Source organism: Python bivittatus, unplaced genomic scaffold, assembly GCF_059951505.1.
Source record: "Python bivittatus isolate LINGU-HERP-01145 unplaced genomic scaffold, Pbiv_v1 ctg000020_np1212, whole genome shotgun sequence".
Lineage (NCBI taxonomy): Eukaryota > Metazoa > Chordata > Lepidosauria > Squamata > Pythonidae > Python > Python bivittatus.
The window spans coordinates 89042934-89066792 of record NW_028277030.1 but is presented as its reverse complement, the minus strand read 5'-3'; the positions used below and the strand labels follow the sequence as shown (position 1 = coordinate 89066792).

The window sequence follows — 23859 nt, the reverse complement described above, 5'->3', positions numbered from 1 at the left end:
CATGGTTCCCATGTGAATGTGAGATACTTGTACTTGTAGCTGGTCTCTATGTCTGCTATGTGGCCCACTGGTAGTTCCACCCCATCAGTCTTAACTACCTTCCCTCTCTTTACTACCATCCGGCCACACTTCTCCAGTCTCAATGACATCCCAATGTCCTCACTGTAGATCCGTGTCAGGTGGATCAGTGAGTCAATGTCTCGTTCATTCTTAGCATACAGCTTGATGTCATCCATGGAGAGGAGGTGACCGATGGTAGTTCCACTCTTGAACTTGTACCTGTATCCAGTCCTTGTGATTATCTGGCTGAGAGGGTTCAAGCCTATGCAGAACAGTAGCAGGGACAGTGCATCACCTTGGTATATGCCACACTTGATGGTCACTTGTATGAGCTGTCTTGAGTTGACTTCCAGTGTTGTCTTCCATAGTCCCACTGAGTTCTTGAGGAAAGTCCTTAGTGTCCTGTTGACTTTGTGTAGTGCCAGGCATTCACAGATCTATATGTGTGGCATTGAGTCGTAGGCTTCCCTGTAGTCAATCCAGTCTTTGCTCAGATTGGTCTGCCTAGATCTTGACTCTCAGGCGACTGCTCTATGAGCAACTGGTGTTTTGAGCCTCTGGTGTTGTTCCCCATGCCCTTCTGAGCTGTGCTCATGTACTGGCCTATATGGTTCTGCAGCTTGGCTGCTATGATGCCTGATAGGACTTTCCATGTTGTGGGGAGGCAGGTTATTGGCAGGTAGTTGGACGGTGCTGTTCCCTTGTGGGGGTCTTTCATGATCAGCACTGTCCTTCCTTGTGTTAGCCATTCTGGGTGGGAGCCTGCTGCTGGCAGCTGATTCATCTGTGTTGCTAGGTGTTCATGCATTGCTGTTAGTCTCTTTAGCCAGTAGGTGTGGATCATGTCCAGGCCAGGTGCTATCCAGCTCTTCATGTTCTTGACCTGCTGTTGAATGTCTGCTACTGTGATGGTGACTGGTTCCAGTTCTGGGAGATTGCTGTGGTCTGCTTTCAGATCCTGCAGCCACTTTGCACTGGTGTTATGTGTCTTCTCTTTCTCCCATATATTCTTCCAGTACTGTTCAGTTTTTGCTGCTGGTAGCTCTGCTGTTACTGTGTGGTTGCACTGCAGTTGGAAGTACACTTTGGATGGTTCTTTGGAGAACAGGACACTTATCTTCTTGGTGTCTGTTTCTCTAGTGTATCTCCTTAGCGTGGCAGCCAATGCTGTGAGCCTTTGTTTAGCAGTCTCTAGGGCTTCAGATGGAGTCAGGCCCTTGCATTTTTTCAGTTGCCAAATCTTATCCTTAATTTCCACACCTTCTGTAGTTCCACCAGCTGACTAACTTCTCTCTGAGTTGCCTTGATCTTAGCCTCCAACCTCATTTTCCAGAGAGAGTATGTACTGCTGTTTTTCTTGATCATGTAAGCCAAGCATCTCCAGGATTACAGCAGCTGTAGCGTATATCAGTTCATTGGTTTGAGTTATGGTGGTAGTAGGGATTGTTGTGAGGGCTGTACTGGAATCTTCTAACATAGTATCTGAGGGCATTTCTCCATTGAGCCTTGGTAATTGGTCTCAAGGGTTGACCATAGCTAGTTTATACATGATCTTATGCCTCATATCAGTTGCTGCACTCTGTAACGGAGGGGGTAGCAGTAATGTTCCAGCTTCAGGTGTTGGCTGCACATCCAGTTGTTCTTCCAGGTCTTCTTGAGTTCAAGTTGTAATGTGGAGTTGGTCTATTTCAAGTCGTGAGAGCAGCTTCCTCTTCACTATGTTGAAGCATTGGATAACTAGCTGTTTCTCAGTTAGTGTGGATGTAGGTCTTCTGTCCATCCATAGTTCCCTCATATGTTTCATATATTCCCTCTCATTAGGTCTACTGTTGTAGCATTCCATTAATTCCAGGTTCTCTTGTCTTGTCCATGTATGGTTTGTTCCAATACCCCACTTATCATCAGATTGTCCTGGTTCCCCAACATCTGATGTGAACCTTGTTAATCTGGGCGACGTCTGAGCTGGCATGACTCTCTCAGTTCATGTCACTCTCATATTCGAGGTAGGCAGGTGAAGCATTAAGGGGTCTTTGCCCAAGGACCCCTACTGGTAGGGTAGGTACCAGCCAGGATTTGAACCCTGGTCTCCTGGGTCAAGGACAGTGCTCTAACCACTACGCTATCCAACCGCTCTCTCTCTCTTGTCCTCTCTCTCTATGTATGTATGTATGTGTGTGCGTGCGTGCATATGTATGTATGTGTATGTATGTGTGTGTGTGTGTGTGTGTGTGTATATATATATATACACATATATATATATATGTATATATATATATAAAACAACACCATCTTGGTTGGTGAAGGCTGACTGCAAATAAGAGTTAAGCTTTACACATAGTAGAAGAAAAATCTGTTTAATAGGAGAAATGAAGAAATATGGAATTAAAATAAGCCCATCAACAACAAAGCCAACAAAATGGAAAGCTTAAATTTTGGCTCTAAGAGGTGTCACTCAATGAAAACTGAGAGGTCAACAATATTTAAGAACAGAGATGCATGTTTCAGGTTATGAAAAATTAACTAACTTCTGAAGTAAGAAGACATAAGAATGCCAAGGCTAAGATACAATGATAATAATATAGCAATAATTTTAAGAACAACTTTAAAGCATAACATAAAATCAGTTTTGAATGCATAAAATTAAATAATTATACTCTCATTTTCCCATAGGGAAAGTGCTAAAAATGTTTAAGCAAAAGATGGGTACTGGTACCAATTGTGGTGATGGTAGAAAAAAGAGAGATCATTAACCACTTACCCTCACTCCCATGAATCGGTCCCTGAGAACAATCCATGAAAGCAAGAACACAAAAGCTTTGTTGCAGCAGAACAATACGGAGACATCCGTAGTGTTTATTTTTTTTATTGCATGTAAGTATAGGTAGTTTGTGAGTGTCCAAAGAACTCCAAAAGGTGCTGCCTTGGTAAAAAATGCCTTCAGCGTCAAGCCGTTGTCTCCAAAAAATCGACAACACTCCCTAAAAGAAGAAAAGAATATTAGATCCTGAGGAAGAACTAACATCAGGAATCCTGTGGCATCTTCAAGATTAACCCATTCTGTTTCAGATGCGTTGTTAACCAGCATTGGATCAGATCAAAGACTGAGTGAAACTTCTAGTGCACCCTCAGTCATGGAAACTGACTGACTAACTTTGGAACAGTTACTCTCTCTCAGCTCAACCTACTAAATAGGGGTGTCTTTGCAGAGTAAAATAGGAAGAGGGAACACTACATACCTACTTCCTTGAGCCCTTGAATGAAAAGCAGGTTATAAATCTAATCAATCAGTCAATCTTAAAAGAAACTTACATTTTTAACTGTAAGCTTTTCTGGTACCAGAACAAATTCTGAACAGCTAAACTTCTGATTACTCCAAAAGAAAAAAGAATGCAAGTGACCGTGTCCTTCCAAATCACCATCCTTCACACACATACACATGTGCACATGCATACGCACACACACACTCTGCTCCACTTAATCCTCTTTCTTCAATTGCCTGAACTAACAAAAAGTTCAGAGTCCAAAGAAATCCTAATCAGTATGAACAATGCCAAGTTTTTCAAATCTTATTGTTTTTATTAAACCTATAGATGGAGTGTATTAACTCAGAAGTAAAGGCCAGCATCTCTGAGTCTAGAGAAAATTTTAGACAATTATGAAATTGTTTTTTTTTTAAATCTACAACAATAACTGAAGATTTTTCAAAAAGCATTTCATCTGAGTGCTTCATCTGTTTTATGTAAAAACACCAAAAGCAATTCATAAAATTGGTAGACTTTAGGGAAGATCATCTTATCCCATTCAATAAAAAATAAATAGCAATTCACATACACATACATACATAAAATTTGACAGAACAAACTTCATTAAGAAATAATTGGAGTGAGATTCAATAATACTTTGTAGAAATAAACAAGCCTTATATTAGCAGATTCAATGTTAGTAATAAGGTTCCCCCATCCGTTCCCACAAAAGAGGGGAAAGAACTATTGACTTGTCCTAAAGTGGAAGAGAGAGGCAAGGCAAGTATAAAGCATGTTTATATCTGTACCCATTTAGAAATCAAGATCAGAACAAGTCAACCCAAACCTTTTCATTTTTTCTGTAGTGAACAAGAGTCTGTCCTAATAAAGACAGGGAAAGGAAGAAACTGATCCTAGTTGTAAGAGGGGACATATGGATGTACAAGATGTGGTGGCATGGACTCTGGCTGATTCCCATGACCATGAGGCCTCTCAAAACCCTCCAACCACAACCCTGTTGCACTCTCCTTGCAGCTCCTGGGAAGAGCTATCTATGCATGCAGAAACCAGCCATCTTACTCCAGAGAATTCCTCTCTTCACTGTCGCTTATCAGGGAGGTGTAAGGAACAATCCTGTTTCCTTCAGTTGCCAGGCCTGGTGGAAGAAGCATGTGCTAAGGGCTAGATCCCTTTCCCAGAATGACTAAGGATTTTATATTTCAGTTATATACAGGTAGTCCTCATTTAGTGACTGCATCATTTAGCAACCATTCGCAGTTACAATGGTGATGAAAAAGTAACTTTACAACCTCCGCAGCTGTGTAAAGCAAAGGTAAGCTGAAGTAAGATCATAAGTACAGTCGCGGTTTCACTTAGTGACCACTTCACTTAACAACCGAGTTGTTGGTCCCAATTGTGGTTGCTAAACAAGGACTACCTGTATAGCAAGGTCAGAGTCCTACAAGAAAGTTGAAGAGAAGAAAATAAAAAGGAGAAAGAATGAACAACTGCTTTCTGGAGAAGTTATTTCAGTCAGTTGCTTTCTCCAACCCAGGATCTCATACAAGCGCACATACGGCCCCAATCTAAGTCCATAAGATAAAGCAATAACAGAATCTATACTGCAACTAGCTTCACTGATCTCAGCTTGCTATCCAGATTCACTAGATTCAGGCTGGGCTATGGTTGGTTGAGCTTTGCTGTGGCTTGATTTGCAGCCAGCCTCATAGAAAGGGAAGCAAAGGCCAAAAGATGCAGACAAAATGGAGAGTGCCCTCTCCTCTTGTAAAGGCCCACCTGTCTGAAGAAATCACCTCTCCTGCTTGGCTCTTCAGCATCTGGGCATTTCTCTGTCCATTACCTGGGATGGACAGGTCAGCTACTTCTCTCTAAATCTTTCAGTGTATGAACCCTTGAAAGGGAACTTTGCCACATTCACTACAGCAATACATTTTCCTTATGGAAAGTGAGAATGCAAATGTCCTTTTCAATGGATTGTACAATATAAGAGTGCCTTCAAATAAAAAGGCCAATTGGTTGGTATTTGTTGCTCTCCTTTTCCATTTTATGATATTAATTATTGAATCAGTCTGGGAAAAACAGGACCACAATCCCATCTTAGAACGAGTCAGCAGCCTAATACCAAAAAATTAAACAAAACATCCAGTCAGTTCAATAACTGCATATTATGCAGGCTTTTTAAAAATATCAGCTTAAATGAATGCAAATGAATAAAACAAACGTAAGGGCCTGTCAGATGATCATGCCTACCAATAGGAAACACACCTTAATATGCTGCTCAAACTGAGGCATTATTTTAACCAACAAATACACTTATTCAGCCCTTATTTGTCCAATCTTCTTTTAAAGCCATCTAAGCAGCAAACTGTAGAATACATTTGTAATAAAGGTGGGAGAAAGTTCACCCTCAAGGGATCCAGATACTGACAGGTTTTAGGAAACGTGGTTATATATAATAAAGACCTAGAATTCCTAATGAACCCATGGTACTCTTCTGAGAAAGGTATTTTACCCTTCAGCACAGGCCCATTGCAACTTTTAATAGGCGTCTGCCGTATTTTTTAAAAAAAATGTGATTTGATCCAAATTTTCACATGTGGAGAGGGGAAAGTCTAAATGATTGTCCTACTGTTTATTTATAAGAAGTCATCCCCCTTCCAGTGTTGCTGAACTCCAATTCTTATCACCCCAACGGCCAATCATCAGTGATGTTTGTTTTGTCTATTGCAATTGCAAAATAAATAATAAATGGCAGTAGTAAAATTTCTAAAAATATTTCAGTGTATACCAAAGCAGATAAAATACTGAAAGCCAGCTGTATTCTTGTAGGCCTAGGATTTGCAAGCAAGGAAGTGCCTTTCCAGATGTGAACAAAACATGCTGAGTGCTAACATCCTTAATCATTGGCCATGTTGGGTAAGGCAGCTGGAAGTTGAAGATCAGTAACATTTGAAAAGCCATAAATTTCCTGGTGCTGTATGTTCTGGGAAAACTTGAGTTGTATTATATATACATTTATGGATTTGATCTAACTGGGCATTCTAAAGAGAATGATGAATGGCTTTATAGATTAAGTTAGATATGACTTAGGGATTCCTGATGTTCTGGTAGACACTAATAATCACTGATAAATTCTGATCATTAGGCATTAAAGGTAGCTGAAATTTGATAGTTATCATGAAATGGAGGGGGGAGGTGCTATTCCAAGACAAGTAAACTGGATTTCTAGAGACAAGAACTTTATTCTTAGGTCTTTCTCCAGAATCATAACAAGAATTTCATACAGTACAATAACTTAAATGTCATGTTTTTATTTAATTTTACTATTTTGATCTTTCCTTCTCATTTGAAAAAAAACAATTTTTGAATGCTAGACAAATGTTCTAGCAAATACTTTTCATAGCTAATCCTGTGGTTAATTTGATGAATTTCAGGTTTCTAGGAAGCGGATTGATAACATCTTTTTGTTCAAAACCAAACATGTTTAAAGAAAAGGGAAAACAATCAAATGCTAAGAATCAGAATATGTATATTGCTTGTTCTTGATACAATGGAAATGAAATCCCTTTATTTTCCTATATGTGTTTTTTTTTTAAAGGTAGTAGAACAAAAATTACATTCCACTGGATTATTATTACTAGTACTGTTATTTTACAAGGATTATAAACTGCTCCAGTCAAAGCTGGCTCTGAGCAGCTTCATAGAGGGACAACTCAGAATATAATTATGAAATTGAAGTTTAAGCTCTATATACAATCATGCATTGGACATATTGTTTGAAATCAAATATGAATATTCTGATGCAAATCAAGTGTACCATCAAACTGTATATTTCTGACTCCCCAACTGGCATTCCTGAGAAGAACATTTTTATTGTTATTACAATAAAAACTGGAACATTCTTGGTGTTAAAAGAGTTGCTGGTATTGATCATTTTTTTTCCACAAAGCACACTGTTACAGACAGATAGGGTGACAAGCTCCTTATTTCCTCTATGATCTACATAATTAGGCTTTGGGCCAGCTGAAGGCTTGATGAAGGCATAATAGGCTTATAGGACCTAACATGATGGGGAACCTATCACCTCAAATTGCCTTCTCCCAGGAAGCCCCCTGCCTCTTAAGTTGGCTGGCAGCCATCCTTCACCACTGACCTCTTCAAAGGGTCACCATTGTTGTGGCCTCTTTCATGGGCCTCTCCCATAGGGGCTTCTTTGGTAGCCCATGTGACCTCCACACCAGTCTGCTACAGGGCCTCTTTGCTGGCCTTCAGCTGCTACACCACTTACCACCACAGAGCCTTTCCTGCTGGTCTACTTCTGTTCCTGCCAGGTCCATCAATGAGCCTCTTCAAAACCTTGCCAGTACTGGGCTATCCTTTATATTGCCTTATCTCCATGATGTCAACTGCTGCAGTTTCAGGCAGACTTAGCCAGCTGCTGTTTTCCTTCAACCATTTTAATTGCTCAACTTCCAACTCTATTTAGCTTTTAGCTCAAAGGAAAAACAGTCAGCTCCTCATACAGTGACTCACACTCTCATTACCACCTAGTTGGACTACTGCAAAAAGCTCTACGTGGAGCTGCTTTTAAAGGAACTACAGTTGGTGCAAAATGCAGCTGCCTGCTTATTAATTGGTACTAGCATATTACATATTCCATCTACACTACGAGCCTTGTATTGGTTGCCAAGAGTTTTCAGGTGCAATTTAAAGTGCTGGTTTTAACCTATAAAGCTCTACCTAGCTTGGCACCAAGATCCCTGCAGATCTGCCTTCTCCAGCTCAAGTGAATCTGTCCAGTATGCCTGTCCTGGGAAAAACTGGAGGAAGAGGTCCCAGGGGCTGAAGCGAGGAGGTGGCATTTGTCATGGCCCTGTGCTTTGAGAAACCTTCCAGTGGATGTCAGATTCCTTCTGGAAGTTGATTAAAATAGAGCTCTTCTGGAAAGCTTCTTCAGTTTAATGGGATGATGCTATTAAATTCTTGTGTGTTGTTCCATTTATTTTAGAATGGATATTGATTTTATCTTTCCTAGTGACCTATTTCGTTTACTGTCAATGTTTTATCTTTTTATTGTGGATGTTGAATTATCTGCTGCTGGGACTCTTTTGACTGTAAGATCAAAAATAAATAAATAAATAAATAAATAAATAAATAAATAAATAACCTCAGCATCTCTTCAATCCAACCAGTTCTAATCCATGGGGGGTGGGCTGGGAGACTCCTCCCCCACTTTTCTTGGGGCTGGACTGAAAATTCTTGCCCAGAATTTCTGGCTTGGTAAAAGTCAGGATTGCAGACACAATGGTGTGAGTGAAGCTCCACTCATTCTTAGTGTGTGTTGCACATGCGACACATATAAAAAACAAACAAAACTTCAGTTGCATGGTGGCTGCCATCTTGACTTTTTGACTACAGTCTGCAGGGTCCATTTGAAAGAAATGGGGAAGGAAAGGGCTGCACAGTATTCTTCCTCGATGCCATGCAAAACCCATCCTTTCAGACACATTAATTCAAATTCACATATCTTTTTAATATTTTACTTCCTTTCTTTGGGGGCTGTCTCTTCCTTGGTGGCTTGAATCACTAGACAAAAAGCAATTGGATAAGCACAAAAAACAGAGATTATGGTTTCAAAACCTTCAAGATGTCAATATTTTGACAGCACTCCTACTGTGCCTGCATAAGCCTGATCAGGTCGAAAAGAAATCTTTAACCTCCATCTAAGTTGTTGATGACTTCTGGATAGCCAAGTTTGAGAACTCCTACCTTAACCCATAAAGCTAAACGGCTTGGAATGAAGCAAGAACAGAAGCAGCAGAGTCACTAGTCTTTAGCTTCAAGCTCCTATTCTCTACAACCCATCCACATTAACTGGACTCCAACACAAGTAGTACAAGGGTCAGTTCCACTGTTCTTCCAATGAATCATTGTTTTTCAGAGCAATATATCTCAATACATGTGATGAGAATGAAATATTACAAGCAGGTTTGAGGGGAAGATTGCTCACGAACACAAGTGTACCTGTGTTTACATAGAGCCCAGAAACAAACTACTCATCTACTGCATCTTTCTGATCAACCCAAGTAGCTGTGAGCGCTTTATTGTAGTCATATTTCATGTGTCTGGGAAAACGAAGAGCAGATCACTGAGGTTCTAGGCAATAATGCCTATTTCTGATTCTATTTTCTACTATTGAAGTTCTGTGCAATTTAATTGCCATTTTTAAAAGAAGATTTAAAGGTGTATCAAAATGCATACATTATGCGTTCTAAGATATCACAGGATTTTTTTCTCACAATGTGTAAGCCTCCCAAATACATCCATTATTTAGCTTTACTAACTCTTCACTTGTAACAGTGACCTAAATTACATGAATTATGTAAGAAGTATCTTATGAAAATAAAGTGAAATACTTTTTTTTTCAAGTTACATGTTTGCATTCTAATGTAAGGATCAACTGGGCTGACATAACCCATGAAATTTAATTAATACTTGGATTTAAGCTATGATTTCAGTCAGCCGTACTCTTGTTCCTATTTATTTGAAAGTTGAATCTTGTCATATTGTGGAAGGTTTTTTTTCCCCTTATTTTGTGTATATAATACATTATGTGCCATATAATGGTTAATTCCTCCACCACCACCCTTCTCTTCAAGCTCTACAGTCCACCTTGCTTACTTTACTTCAAAATAAATCATCTGCAAAAGGGGTGAATAGCTTTTCAAGCACCCAGTAAGTTATTTAGACAAGTCCCCTGTTTGTGGATACGAACTTGTAGCAGCATCAGTAAGAACATATTCTTGTTGCCACATTTTCATTTTATAGAGTATATCCACTCTACAGATAGTACTATAAAAGTATATAATCTATCTAAACTGCTGTCTAATCCAAGTCTAGCTTAAAGACAAAGATGTGTAAGAAGGGAAAACAGAGGTCTTGAAACAGGTCTTCAAGACCAAAATGATAACAGGGCATCCCACCATTGTGAGTTATATTACATATTTCTACTAAAACTAAATGAATATCTCTAAATGGACATCCAATAAAATAAATTTATGTAACTCTTCTGATGATAGCTATGGCGATTATAGGGAAGACCACTTACATTTTGCCAATAAAGAAAAAGACAGTTAAATTATTTACTATGATTTTAATTAGCCTAATTACACATGAACAATAGCAACAAAAAGAACGCAAGAAAGGGTGTAGATGTCCATTTAGAGATATTCATTTAGTTTTAGTAGAAATGGGTAAATTCTGCTTTCCTCTATTTTTTTACAATGTCCTTATCTTCTTTCCATTCCCTCTTAAAGTTTTGGCAAATAATTTATAGTCTTTTTTTATTTTAAACAAATAGTTTACTGAAACATTTAAGAGAACAGAAGACAACACATCAAAATATGATGACTCCCTCTTACCCGTATCTTTGTTGGGGAGATTGTTTTTCAGCTGACTTACAAACATGTCCAATGTAATACAAAGGAAAGAATAAAAAGTTCCAGTTTGTTGCAAACCATGTCAAAGTGAAAGGTGCATCAAATTTTTTAAAGGTCAGTTTTGCTAGCTGGGTTGAACCTGACCAGGAAGAGCAGACACCAAGTACCACCATTACTCCCCAGAAAATTTTCTTAAGCTGGATCACAGAGCATGTTTGGCAACATCGGCTCCCTCTTCCGCCAGCTTCCATCCCAGCTTGTGTCTGAGCTTCTGCTGGTGTTGTGCAATCATGGGAGTGCTCATCCCCTGAGGGAAACAAAAGAAAGAGGGAGAACGTTAGACTCCGTGAAGTATATTCTGCACCCTTTTATTTTCAAAGCAGCAAATCTGAAATTACATCATATGTGGATCTCAACTCAAGGAGAGAATGTACAAAATGAAACTGTCCCAAATTGGAACTATTTTGCAATAGTTCTATTGCAAATGGGTCAAATTCATTAAGGCATGAAGTACATTAGCCTAAGTCAGAAGTGTCTCAACAAGTAGCAGCACCAGGCCAAACCTGCTAGGTTCTAAAGGGCCAGGCTTGTTTTGATGGGAGACAAACAGGTAACAAAGGAGCTATAGGCTAGACTGGGAAGTAAAAAAAAAAAAAAAGCATCTTTAAAGAAGGCAGTGCCAACCCATTTCTGTATTTTTGCCAAGAAAACTCATGGACAGGTCTGTGATGTGACCAGGAATCAAGTCCAACTCAAAGGAGACTTTACTATATATGCAGGAGGATATAGCTATGTTGCAAGCAAAAACAGATTCCTGTTCATTAAACATTTTTTGGAGATTGAAATTGTACAGATAACTGATTAAATAGTTCATTTCACACTGAATTAACAATTTTTCTCCTGAAAATGCAAAATACACAACTAAGTATATTTGGTTGTATACGAGAAGAAAAAGATGAAAAGAATGGGAATACAAATAAGAATACCATTGTCAGACCAGCAGCTGATTACAGTAACTACAAGGATACATTGAAGTAAGTCATATAGCAAGTTGGTAAGTGATATCTGTTATGTCCCTGAATATTTCTATTGCTGGAATGTAAATAAAGCAAAAAATATATTTTTTAAAAATCACTAATCAATGGGAACTGAATTTACATTTTAAATTGTACAGCTAAGTATTTATGGGCTCAAGCCCAATACCATGCTTCTTAAAATCTGTTATATTCCTAGTCACAAAAATGAGCAAGTTTGCATACACATATTTTTAAAACTTCATTATTCTAGGTCTATGCTTAAGCCAAGTGTTAGTGACAAAAGTGTTTACAGTGCAGAAGTCATGTTACACACAATACCTCAAGTATCACTTTACTATGAAAATGATCTCACACATGAGGTGTTGAATGTCTTTCTGAACTCACATTAGAAGGAATAATGGACAATGCCAGACAAAACATGCTATCCCATTTGGGGAAGAAATAAATGATTTCAATTGTGTCAGAATGTGTTTTTTCATTTGCACTTCAATGCCATGAAAAAGGAAATAAAAACAGCAGGTGTCTGCACCTAATTATACACTTCATAACATAGCATAAACATATTCTCATATCAAAATTATCAATCCTGTAGTATAGTATTTAGCTCAAGACTTGCATGAAACACTCTGACATCAGAACAGCTGAGCCACAGACAGACAAGAAAAACTGACATCTGGGAGCAACTTCAAGCAGCTCAGCTGTGTCATCAGAGTAATTCAAGTTCATTATAGTAACAGTATGGATGCTTTTGAATACCATGGATAGCCAAAAAAACAAACAAATGGTTCATAGAACAAATCAATCCAGAGTTCTCACTCAAGGCACAAATGACTGGGCTTAAATTATCATATTTTGGAAGCATTATGCAAAGACCTAAGAAGTCTATAATTCTGGTAAAAACAGAAATAAAAAGAAAAAGAGGATGTCCCACAGCAAAGTGGATGGATTCATAGTGGCCCTGGGTCTACTGTTGGAAGACCTGAAGGACCAGGTTGAGGACAGATTATCCTGGAGAAAATTAAGTGTTCTCTGTTGAATCCAGCTTGATGGCACATAATCAATCAAACATGATACCAGTGTAAGGCTGGATCCACTCCCAAAACTGTAAGCATTTCTGCATGCTGTACAGCATACAGTGACTGTTGTTATCTTCCCCTTCTTGAGTGCTCCCTCCAATGGGCCAAAGGAATTAAAAACAGCAAGTAGCTGGTGCCTTTCCCTAATCTTTTTCTTTATTTGCCATGGTTTCTTTTCAAGGGCAGGGGACATTAACGTTCATGTCATGTCAGCTGCCAAGTCTCAGAATCCAGGAAGAAGGATGAGGCAGGGGTTCCCATCATTGGAACCCTAATCCTGCAGCTCTAGAAGAAACATTGCAAAAATATTTCTGCAGTATTTTCTCCAGAGAAAGAGCTCTGTCAACAGTTAATCAGCTTGGTTTTCCAAATTGCACAGAAACCCACAATGTTGTGGGACGTAGGGCAATACTTTCCTCAGATTGTAACTGTCCAAACATGTGGGAGGGGCCTAAATCAGCCAGTAGCATTTTATTTGTTGTATTTTGCCCTTCAGCATAAAATGAACCAAAGGCAATCATGATGTGCAACATCTTGATGAAATCCCATAAGAATATACATCACTCATTTTAAAAAACGGAGTAAATTTTCTCCAAACAGCCAATTCTGAAATACAGACTCAGTGCTGGTCAAAAGACCTAGCATAATAAATGGTTTCCATATATGCCAAAGAAGTATCTCATAATGGCTCTACTTTAATTTCCTAGGGAATGGGTGTTCTACAATGATCAAGCTGATGGAGGCAAAAAAAAAAAAGTAGGAAAAAGTGAATGTAAGAAACATTAAAACAAAAATTCAACAGTACTTAGTGCTTGTTGTACCCAACAGATCATTTCTGAAATCTTTGAAGGCTGACTCATGTCTGTACAATGGCTGGCTTCACATGTCACACTAAGCCAGGATGTTTAAACTATGGTTGAATAAACTCTAGCAGGTTTACACATAATACTAATCCACAATGGGTGGAGTAACTTGCTGCACTCAACCAAAAACAACTAACTGCCCATGCCACCACATTCTGTACCAGCTGTAACTTCCAAATGCTCTTCAAGGACAGCCCCATGTAAAGCACATTGCAGTAATCCTAACTAGAGGTCACTAGGGCATGAATGTGTAAGTAAGACCTCCCGATTCAGAAACAAGTGCAACTGGTGCACCTGGAGCACAACCCGCTATGCAGAGGCTCTCCTAGCCATGGCTGCCACCTGCTCCTATGTGAAAACTGGCAAAATTATACCATGCGGATCCTTTTCTTGTATTATTTACGTGGCAAAATGAATTGGCTGCCATTGACCATCGAAAGAGGAGTGAGATATCTGAAATCCATGATCTATGTCAATAGTAACTGTGCCAATCCTATCATGACTGAGTAAAGTAATCCTATAACTGGCCTTGTTCACTTACATTGACTGTATTCACACATCACACTAAGTCACGCTTAATAATAATTTATTGAATAAACCACTGTTGGCTGGATTCACACATGTTAAAACATAATCATGTTTTATAAAAACAATGACTATATCATATAACAAATCACATTTGAACTGATATAATACGTGAATCCACTATTGTGAGGGAACTAGAGATATACACTATGAATTGGATGCCCCATAAATGCAGCACTTTGAGGCAAGTTTGACTTGAAAGATTCATCACTGTGAAAACATTATTTACCTATAGTAAAATAAGCTGATCAATTTTGAGGCTTTCCTCTATTTTATACTATGCCTTGTTTTAAATCAGAGACAGTAGAACATCACTCGCTACTGGAGTGGGTGGCTACATTAAATGATGATGATGATGATGATGATGATGATGATGATGATGATGATGATGATGATGATGGTGATGGCGGCTCAAGAACAAGCTTTGCCAACTAATTGCATGAAGGTGAAAATTCAACATGTAACAAACAACAGCAAATGTCGCCTTTATATTGAAAAGGATAAAACAATTGACCATTTGATCAGTGGCTGCAACAAAATTTCACAAACTGACTACAAGCAGCTTCATGATTGATTTGCCAAAATTATTCATTGGAAACTTTGCCAGAGGTGTGGATTCAAATGTACTAAAAACTACTGGGACCACCAAGTTGAGAAGGTTTTGGAAAATGAGTGGGTTAAGTTATTATGGGACTTTTAAGATCCAAACAGACAGGCATCTTGTTCATAACATGCCTGATAGAACAGTTATTGAAAAAAAGGAAGTCTGTTCATTGATGTTGCTACACTGTGTGATGCTAGGATTGAGGGAAAACAATTGGAAAAAATTATAAAATACCGGGACTTGCAGATTGAAGTTGAACACCTATGGAAAAAGAAATCCATTGTTATACCAATTGTGATTGGAGCCCTCGGAGCAATACCTAAAGGACTCCCCTCGATATCTGGAAATATTGAATTTATCAGACCTGAACATCCTAATTTTACAAAAAGCCACCCTGCTTGGAACAGCCTATATTCCTAGATGCCACCTTAATAATTCTTAGGCTCTTGGTTAGGACTTGAATTATTAAGTTTCCACCAGTCTTAGACTGTGAATCTAACTATAGATTACCCACGCATAATAATAATAGTTCTGTAAGGTCTGTGAGATTGTTAGCCAATGAACTTGTTGTAATCAGTTTGAACAGGATCACAATTGAGTCTGGTTAAAAAAAGGAGAATGCATCTGCAGCAATCAGTTTTTAATAGGAGCATCCCAGATACAGAAAACACTTTGGTCTGTAAATGAAAAACTGATAAATTTCTGTCTTTGGAACATACAACAGCTTTCTTCTAACTCTTTCACTTAGTATCACTCTGGTTTTGTAGCTATATAGGCATTTTTGCAGCAGATTTAATTTCACATTTCTTATCCAAGAATTAGACTTTAAAAAGTTCTTTACAGATGCAATTCAACCTGACTTATCAAACAAAACCTGACCATTCCCTGTTGTTTAACTTGGCGGTCAGGCAACTATAGCTAAAAGTCAATTTGCTGAAATTCAGGGCAAGCCAATAATTTAAATATTCTGTTGATGAGACCATTAGCCTTAGAGGAATAGATAGATATCCTGCTTAATTTAAGAGCAAATATTTTACGTAATGATACTAAATGGTATAGAGCATTCTTTCTTTTCTTTAAAATATGTGTAAATAAGTATAGGTAGATGTCTATATTCATATTCCAGTCTACAGGTTTTAATATTTTAATGATATGAGATTTTAATATTGAATAAATATTTTCAAATAATTTACTAGAATGGAATAAAAGATCCATGCTGGGATTATATCTAAATGACATCTATCAATTCATATACTATATTTTCAGGGCCTTTACTATGTATTATTACATTACATTACATTACATTACATTACATTACATTACATTACAATACCATACCATACCATACCATACCATACCATACCATACCATGTTTAACTACATACATGTGAAGACTCTTGAGCAACAGTGATACTCCTTTTGGAATAAAAAGATCAGAGGGGCAAGGTTTTAAATCTTTTCTGGCTGCTTGCTTCTCCACCCAAGCTACTTTTCTCCCAAACTCATTTTAAGATATGTGTACCCTCAAGGGTACTATAAAAAGCCAACTGGAGCAAAGTGGCAGGCAGAAAACAGCAAATCCAGCCATTTATTTGTTCTTACTCCTGCCTTCAGCATTATAGGTTTTCCAGAAACATCACTGGGGCTTGCTTGTACATTTATGGGTGTTGCATGTAATGTTATGTTCATAGACAACATCAAAGGAAGTTTGAGTTACAGTTTATGAAGATATTTAATTCTGACAAATGCGGCTTAAATCAATTTTGTTTACAGGTATAAATGTGATTTTCAATGCCAGGATGATTTAAAACAAGTCTTTATTATTTTCAAATAATTTACTAGAATGGAATAAAAGATCCATTTATTTATTTATTTACATTTCAAATTTAGACACTGTCCATCTCACAAGGAAGTGACTCCATGCTGAGATTATATCTAAATTATATCTATCAATTCAAGTATGATATATTCAGGGCCTTTACTACACATATTATATGCATAGGTATATAAAAGGTTGTGTTATTACTAATATCGCTTTGTCAGTAATCACAGTTAATAAAATCATCACTGACTTTCTGAATCTCACACTACAGCACACCTCTAGTCTAACCACGTGGATATGTATATCAGCAACTTTGGATATTCATTCATAATTTTAAGTGGACAATAGGCCACAAACACTTATGCCAAAACATAAGCATGTTTTTATTGCAAGCCACCTTTTACTATTTTGCTAAACTTAGTTTGTGAAGAACTTGTTGTTTATGCCTTCAAGTCAGTCTTGACTCCTGTCAACATTTCTTGCAACATTTTTTTGGAAATGGTTTGTTTTTGCCTTCTTCTGAGGGCTGAGAGAAAATGACTGGTTCAAAGTCACCCTGCTGGCCTTGTGTCTAAGGCAGCACTAGAACTCATGGTTTCCCCAGTTTATAGCCTGGTGCCTTTAACCACTATGCCAAACTGGCTCTCTTATGAAGAACTAGTTCTTGATAAATCAAGCAATGGATACTTGATCAAACTCATGATAATTAACATTTATTAAAATCTCAGCATGCTGTTGGGAAATGAAGTAGGTATGTGACAGGTACATTTAGGAAATACTTAACAAATATAAATCCACAATGAACTCATAGTTATTATAAAGATGAAAAGCAGCCATAGTCAACCTCCAAACAGCAGAGTACAACCCAGTAAGAAAGACTTGTGATGAGTATCATTAGTTAGGTTTACTGTCAAGAAGGTAACCGGTTAATACAGAGTCACTTGGCAAGTAGGCTGCCATATAAATTGAATGAATTAATAGACAGACAGACAGAATCTTGGAAACTAAATAAGCTAAACCTCTGGCACTAATTTATTTGTGAATTCATAAGATGGAATATGTGAGAACTATCTGAAACTCTTGTTCACATAATGCCAGGCTAAGAGATTAACCATCTTTTTTCCAGATAATATTTACACTGGAATAGCCATCTGCTTATTATTAATGTTTGAAGGTACTAATCTGAGATTTCACTTATAGTCATAAAACTAATAAAGTTGTGTAGATGATACAGGAATCATAAGAAAAAAAACCCTGTACTTAACACGATGCTCCCAAGTGCGTGATTTGAATGCGGATCAGGCGGAAGAAAAATAGATCCCTTTTAAAATTGGAACTTTTACAATTGATAAGTATGTGTAATGGCAGCGAATGAGCCATAGAGTGAAAGGCAGGAATTCTAAACCCTATTTTCTCACAAATCCTCTAGGTTTACCTGCCCCACTTTCCTGACTTGGCACAGCTGCTTAGTAGTTTATGGCCTCCACCACTTAGTTACTTGAGAGATGCATTTACCCAGCACCCTTTGCCTGGACACCAGTTGTGGGAGAGACAGACATCATCTCACAGCTTGAGCAGGTACTTGCCAGTAAACTGGGAAGAAGGAGAAGGAAGAGAAAAAAAGCGATAATAATAATAGTAGTGGTAATCAAAAAAGAAAAATTAAACTCTGTAGCATCACCTCCTGGCCCTTGTAGCTTTGAGGCACATGACCAGACAAAAAACAGTCTCCATCATTTTTTAGGAATATAATTTAAAAATATTTTTTATTAAAAATAAAAGTAACAGTAAAAGTAAAAGTAAAAGAAAAAAAATCCTTTTTGCTATGAGTCACACAGGTGGCCAGCCTCTGAGGCTAACACAGCAAATAGTCAACAGGAGCAGATGAGGTCAGAGTCAGGCGAAAGGGGACCCGATTGTGGCAAGGAGCCCAACTCCATGATGCATCAGCTGCCAGCAAAAGCGATCTACTCAGTTCCTCAAGAAGCAAGCTTGCAACCACCTTAATTAAACTGAGCCTGCAGCTGCCTTTACTTAAGAATAGTTGTCAGCAGCTGCCCTTCTGTTAGGAACAACTTGCAAACCTATGTTCCTGTATCCTTGCTTCCTACTCTTCTCCTGGCTGACTGGCCTCTCTGACATTTCTCTCTCATGCCATATTTTTGTTTTAGCCGTCTTTTGTTTCTTGTTTTTACTATTGTATTGTTTTATTGGTTTTATGTTTTCTACTTGTAAGCAGCCCAGAGTCATTGGGGATCAGGTGTTGTTGTTATTTTATTCCTGGACTATTGTGGACCACTATACTGGCATAGGCTTTCATGGCCAGTATCTGTTGGGCAGTGTGTGGCCTAGGCAACAGATTTCCTGATGCTTCGCTGGCAGCTAAGGATCTCAGTTGTCTCTCTGTCATTGCCTTACCCCATTTCCTTGGGCCTGTGTATGCTTGATTCTAGATTGAACTCTGTAGCTCCTGTGCTGTGCCTGGCTATCGGGCAAGGGCTTGTTCTCCATCTTTCCCAGAACAGGTGTGCATCTGCACTGCTGGCTCTCTGGCTGCCTTTTTGATTGGCTGAAGTTCTCCTCCTCAGTAAACCACTTGTAAGTAGTTCTGATGTGTTTGCTCAGCCTGGAACAGGACATTTTTAACTTTAGGTAGTCAAATGCCCCAAACAATTACAAGTGGATGCAATATGTCATGTAGCACTGATAATATCACAGTGGCTTAAATGTCTCCAGTAAAATGCTGTGGTGGAGACTGATCTATAATGAGCAGGATTTATGGCTCAGAGGCTAGAGTAAAACAAAATTACAAAAACCGAGTTTGCACAAAATGCACCAAACATCATACACAAAAGTTATTAGAAGCTATTAGAAACAATCAAGCAGGCACAGCCCCAGAAAATAAAGCACAAAATCCTGACAGTGCATCCTAATTTATTGATCCTTCTTACTCTTAGATTCAGCATTTACTTGGATAAAATGCTTCCCACTGATCTCCAATTTTTAATCAGTGGCTTAGGAGCGTCCTAACTCCTTTATTTACAGGGAGGCTTCTTGGTCTCAATCCCAAGCTCCTTCTATCCCCTCTGTTCTTTAGACCAATGTTCCTCAACTGTGGCAGCTTTAGGATGTGTGGAGCTGGAGAATTCTGGGAGTTGAAGTCCACACATCTTAAAGTTGCCAAGGTTGAGGAACACTGCTTTAGACAAACTAAATTAGCTCTATTTACCATGAATCAAGGCAGTTTTATTTCTCCATAGACCTGGAGAACTGCCCTGTGCTTTTCAGAGTGGGGCTTATCCTTGTTGACTTCCTGGAAGTTTCTGGGGGCCCAATCCAGGGCTTCTTCTCTCCCCTCCATTCTCCCTTTTCCAGCAATCTTTGATCTCCCCCAATCTTTCAAAAATGGTAGGGCTGGGAAAACTCTTTTTGATTCTGTTCAGGAAAAGTCTCTATTTCCCCTTTCCTTTCTTGAGGCGAGGATTCCAAAATGACTCAAGTTTTGTTCTCTCTTGCCAAAAGGATTGTCTGAGGATCATCCTATAGTATATGTGTTATATATTCAGTGCAAAAAGGGTACTGAAGAATCCAAGACAGAGAACATTGGAAACATCCTGGATCATTGTTTATCCTGGATCTGAGGTGAATATTTCATCCTTAGCTAGTTTTGTTCTGGCAACAAACACACACCCTATTAGGACAAAAGAAAGAGAGTATACACCCATTATAAAAAGCCATTTTATGTGACTCTAAGCTTTGTAGGAGCTACAAAAAGCATATCATATGTTGATATAAAATGTAGACTCCTTTGCATCAAACTTGAAGTCTAGTGACTACATGGACACATCCATATAGTTTTCCTAGCAACAGTATGTAAGTGAGTTGTCACTGGAGATTCCCCCCCCCCCCAATTCCCCAATCTAAGCTATAGACCTGGGATTTCCTGATGGACTTCCATCCAAATATTAACAAGGTCTGACCCTGCCAGCTTTTTCCCCAAATAGTCAGGTCATCTAGTGGAGATGGAGACGCAACGATTACATCTGCAGACTAATGTTTATATATGTGAGGTGCTGTTATACATTTTTAGTGTTTATGGGAAAACCCCATCTCTAAAATAAGTTGAAGCAGCAGTTGCATACCAGAATGCAAGAAATTCTTATATTTTAAGGACAAGAAAGGTTAAAGGACAAGAAAATGTGTAGTAATGCTGAAATGCATAATGCATATCAATGAAAAGAATTCTGACACAAGATCCTGTGTCTCTGGTCCAAATAAAAATGTCTTCATGAAGACAAGGGGAGGAGCAACCAGTGATGCGGTTGTTAAGTTTCTGTCACATCTTCCTGCAAAACCCTCAATATTCCATTCCACAATTCATGTCTGGCCTGGGCCAATTACTAAGAAAGCAACTAATAAAAATGCCTTTGTAGTGATAAGAGTCCATCATTCTATATATATTGAAATACGTCTTCTCATGGGTGACTCTTCTGTATCTCCCACCCCCATCCCAATAAAGCACATATATAATCTGAAATATTAGACTAACACAAGACATGCTTGATGAAAATGGTGGCTAAAAATGCCTTTCAAGCTGATATTATATATTTGCTATTTTACCTACAGGATCACTGCCAATTCTTCAATTCTAAAGCTAGAAGAATGCAAAATGCACCCCACCCCCATTCCTTCACTTGAAAACAAATGGCATCCTTTCAGGATGGCATACTTTCGTGTAGTTCCATGTAATGACAGTGATGGTTCAAGGCAATGGACTCCTTCCCCAACCTGGTGCCCTCCAGATTTCTCATGCTGACTGACATTTGAGAGTTGTAAATCTAGAAGGCTGCGGCACAACTTATCTCTGAGTAAACCTGCCCAGGGTGGAGCGTCATGCTCCAACACCCCCTACACTTGCCTTGTAAAGTCTACTTTTCTTCTTTTATCTCAAAGCCTTTCTCCCCTTCTGTTTTCCTCATTTCTAGCTGTCCAGCCAGCACCACTGCCACTAAATTCCAACCACAGTTATTTTACCTCCCATCATGCCTTCTCTGATCAACAATTATCTTTTTCTCATCTTGCCTCTTTCACAGCCCTCCTATTCCCCAGCGGGTTCTTTCTACCAACCAGCAAACCCAACCACAACTTGCAAACCTCTTGTTCTCCGGAGTACAGCCCTTCTCGTCCCCATCCAACTCCCTGCAGGGCCTTTTCCTTTCGGCTCCTCTTTTTTCGCTCCCCCACGCCCGCCGGGCTGCCCCCGGGACGGCGCGCTGCGTGCTGCCTTCTGGCCACCGGTAACTCTGGTTGCTCCTCAAGTCGCGAAAGCACATCTCTTCAGTTGCTGCTGTAGCCCAGGTTGAATTACGGCGAGGGTCCCCTAGAGCAACGGCGGCGGCTCATCCCCGAAGCGCCTCGTGTCTGGCTGCCAATGTGGACGGCCTGCCTCGGTTCCCGTCGACCGGACAACGCCATTAGCGGTCTTCTCGGCGTGAGTCGGTCCACATTCCCTCTTTAAAACTGCCGCGAGAGTTTGCGGGCCCTCAAGTGTTTCCAGAAGTCGTCTTCCCTCCCTCCCAACAGCGGGCATACCGGGGGTGGGGAGAGAGGGGGCATTTCACTGAGGAATGCAGAGTTCTTCTCCCAGTGGCGCTTCCAAGTGGATACCCGCCAAATTACCTCATAGATCTACCCCCAGAGCCAAGTGCGGAGCCTTTACCCATCTTCCAGTGAGCTGCCTTCCTCCAATGCGCCAGGTTCGCACCACCCTCTCCAGCTTGTTTATACCAGGGAAGACCTTGCGCCCGAAGAGAGAACTTACGGCGGGCCGGAGGTCGAGAGGCGCCTCGCCGTTCACCTCCCTCGACAAGGGCGAGGGAGGGCCAGCAAGGCGATCCGAAAAGGTGACATTCAGCTCCCCGGGACAGCGAAGCCGCATTGGCGAAAGCTTCCCTTAAAGGGAGCCAAGTCAAGCATGCCTTAATTGCCCCCCCTCCTCCTTCGCCAGGAGGAGAGGGGGGACTGCAGCAGGCAGCCCGGCAGCCCATCCATTTCTCCGACCTCCCTGGGGCAGCCTCTCTCCTATACCACGCCCGTCCAGGGGACCAGGGCAGGTGCACCCCGGTCTTTCCCCAAAGCGCTCCAAGCTTGCTTTTGCCGCGGCGGCGGGCCGTTCCCCTGCCACTTGGCGACGGCAGCGGCTTTCCCGGGCAGACGAAGACTGCATCCTACCCACCTCCCCGGACGCAAGGGAGCTTTCTGTCCCGGACAACCTGCCCAGTACTACCCGGCACGCGACAGAATCCTGGCTCGCGCGGTTACCTTCCACTTTGGTGAGAGTAAGAACCGGACTGTTGCAAGCGCTAAGAGGGGCTACTCTGGCCGAGTGTTTCTTCATGATGAGCCCTTCTGCCAGTAAGAGCCCTTCCGTTGATCGCCTACATCCTGAAGCCGGTGGCGGCCGAGCGCTGGGCTCCCCTTCCCGATAGCAGACAGCCCGCCTCGGCGGCTGCCACCCTCCCTCACGCTCGCGCCTTCCGCTGCCCCTGCAGCTGTTCGCCACCTCCTATCTCGCACGCTCTCCTTCTGCTGCAAATAAAACGTCACGAGCCAATCCACGCCCCTTCGCTGGCTGCTGGCATCCTGGGGTCTTCCATGGGAGCAAGGAAGCCCTCAAAACCACACTTTGACGGATACGCCCGCAAGTGCTTGGAACCCACTTCCCCGCCAGACTAGAAAGGGAAGGTTGAGGTCGGAAAGGCAGAGATGGCTGCGAAGCTGAGAGTTTGCCTCATCTGTCAACTCATGAAGCTTTATGTTTCACAGATCTCTGCAGTATATGAGTCATATTCGCTAAAGGTTATTCCGAATACATAAAACTCTGTTTGCCATTTGGCAAACTGCATTTTGAGGGCAGTTTAACGTTAAAAATACTCTCCCCCACCCCCTTTGGTTTTTTTCCTCCCCATTTCTGAAAATCATATAACCATAGTACTGGAAAGAGCCAAGTGCTGACTCATATTCAATTCATAATCAACTCCTGTTTCAAGGCTTTTTTTTTTTTTTTTTTGCAAATATTGTTACCAAGGCAGGTATCCCCCATTCCTGTGG

General features: G+C 40.1%; 1 protein-coding gene across 1 annotated transcript in view; it reads right to left on the bottom strand.

The window, feature by feature from the left end:
* SLC35F3 (solute carrier family 35 member F3) overlaps positions 1-23316 on the bottom strand; it is a 37988-nt gene extending 14672 nt beyond the window's left edge. Inside the window, exons 1-3 of the mRNA XM_015888046.3 lie at positions 23071-23316; positions 10745-11069; positions 2819-3038 (exon numbers count right to left, since the gene is read on the bottom strand). Of these exons, the coding sequence (XP_015743532.1) occupies positions 2819-3038; positions 10745-11069; positions 23071-23146 (621 nt within the window). The 5' untranslated portion in view covers positions 23147-23316. The remainder of the gene's footprint in view (positions 1-2818; positions 3039-10744; positions 11070-23070) is intronic.
* Positions 23317-23859: the final 543 nt, after the last annotated feature.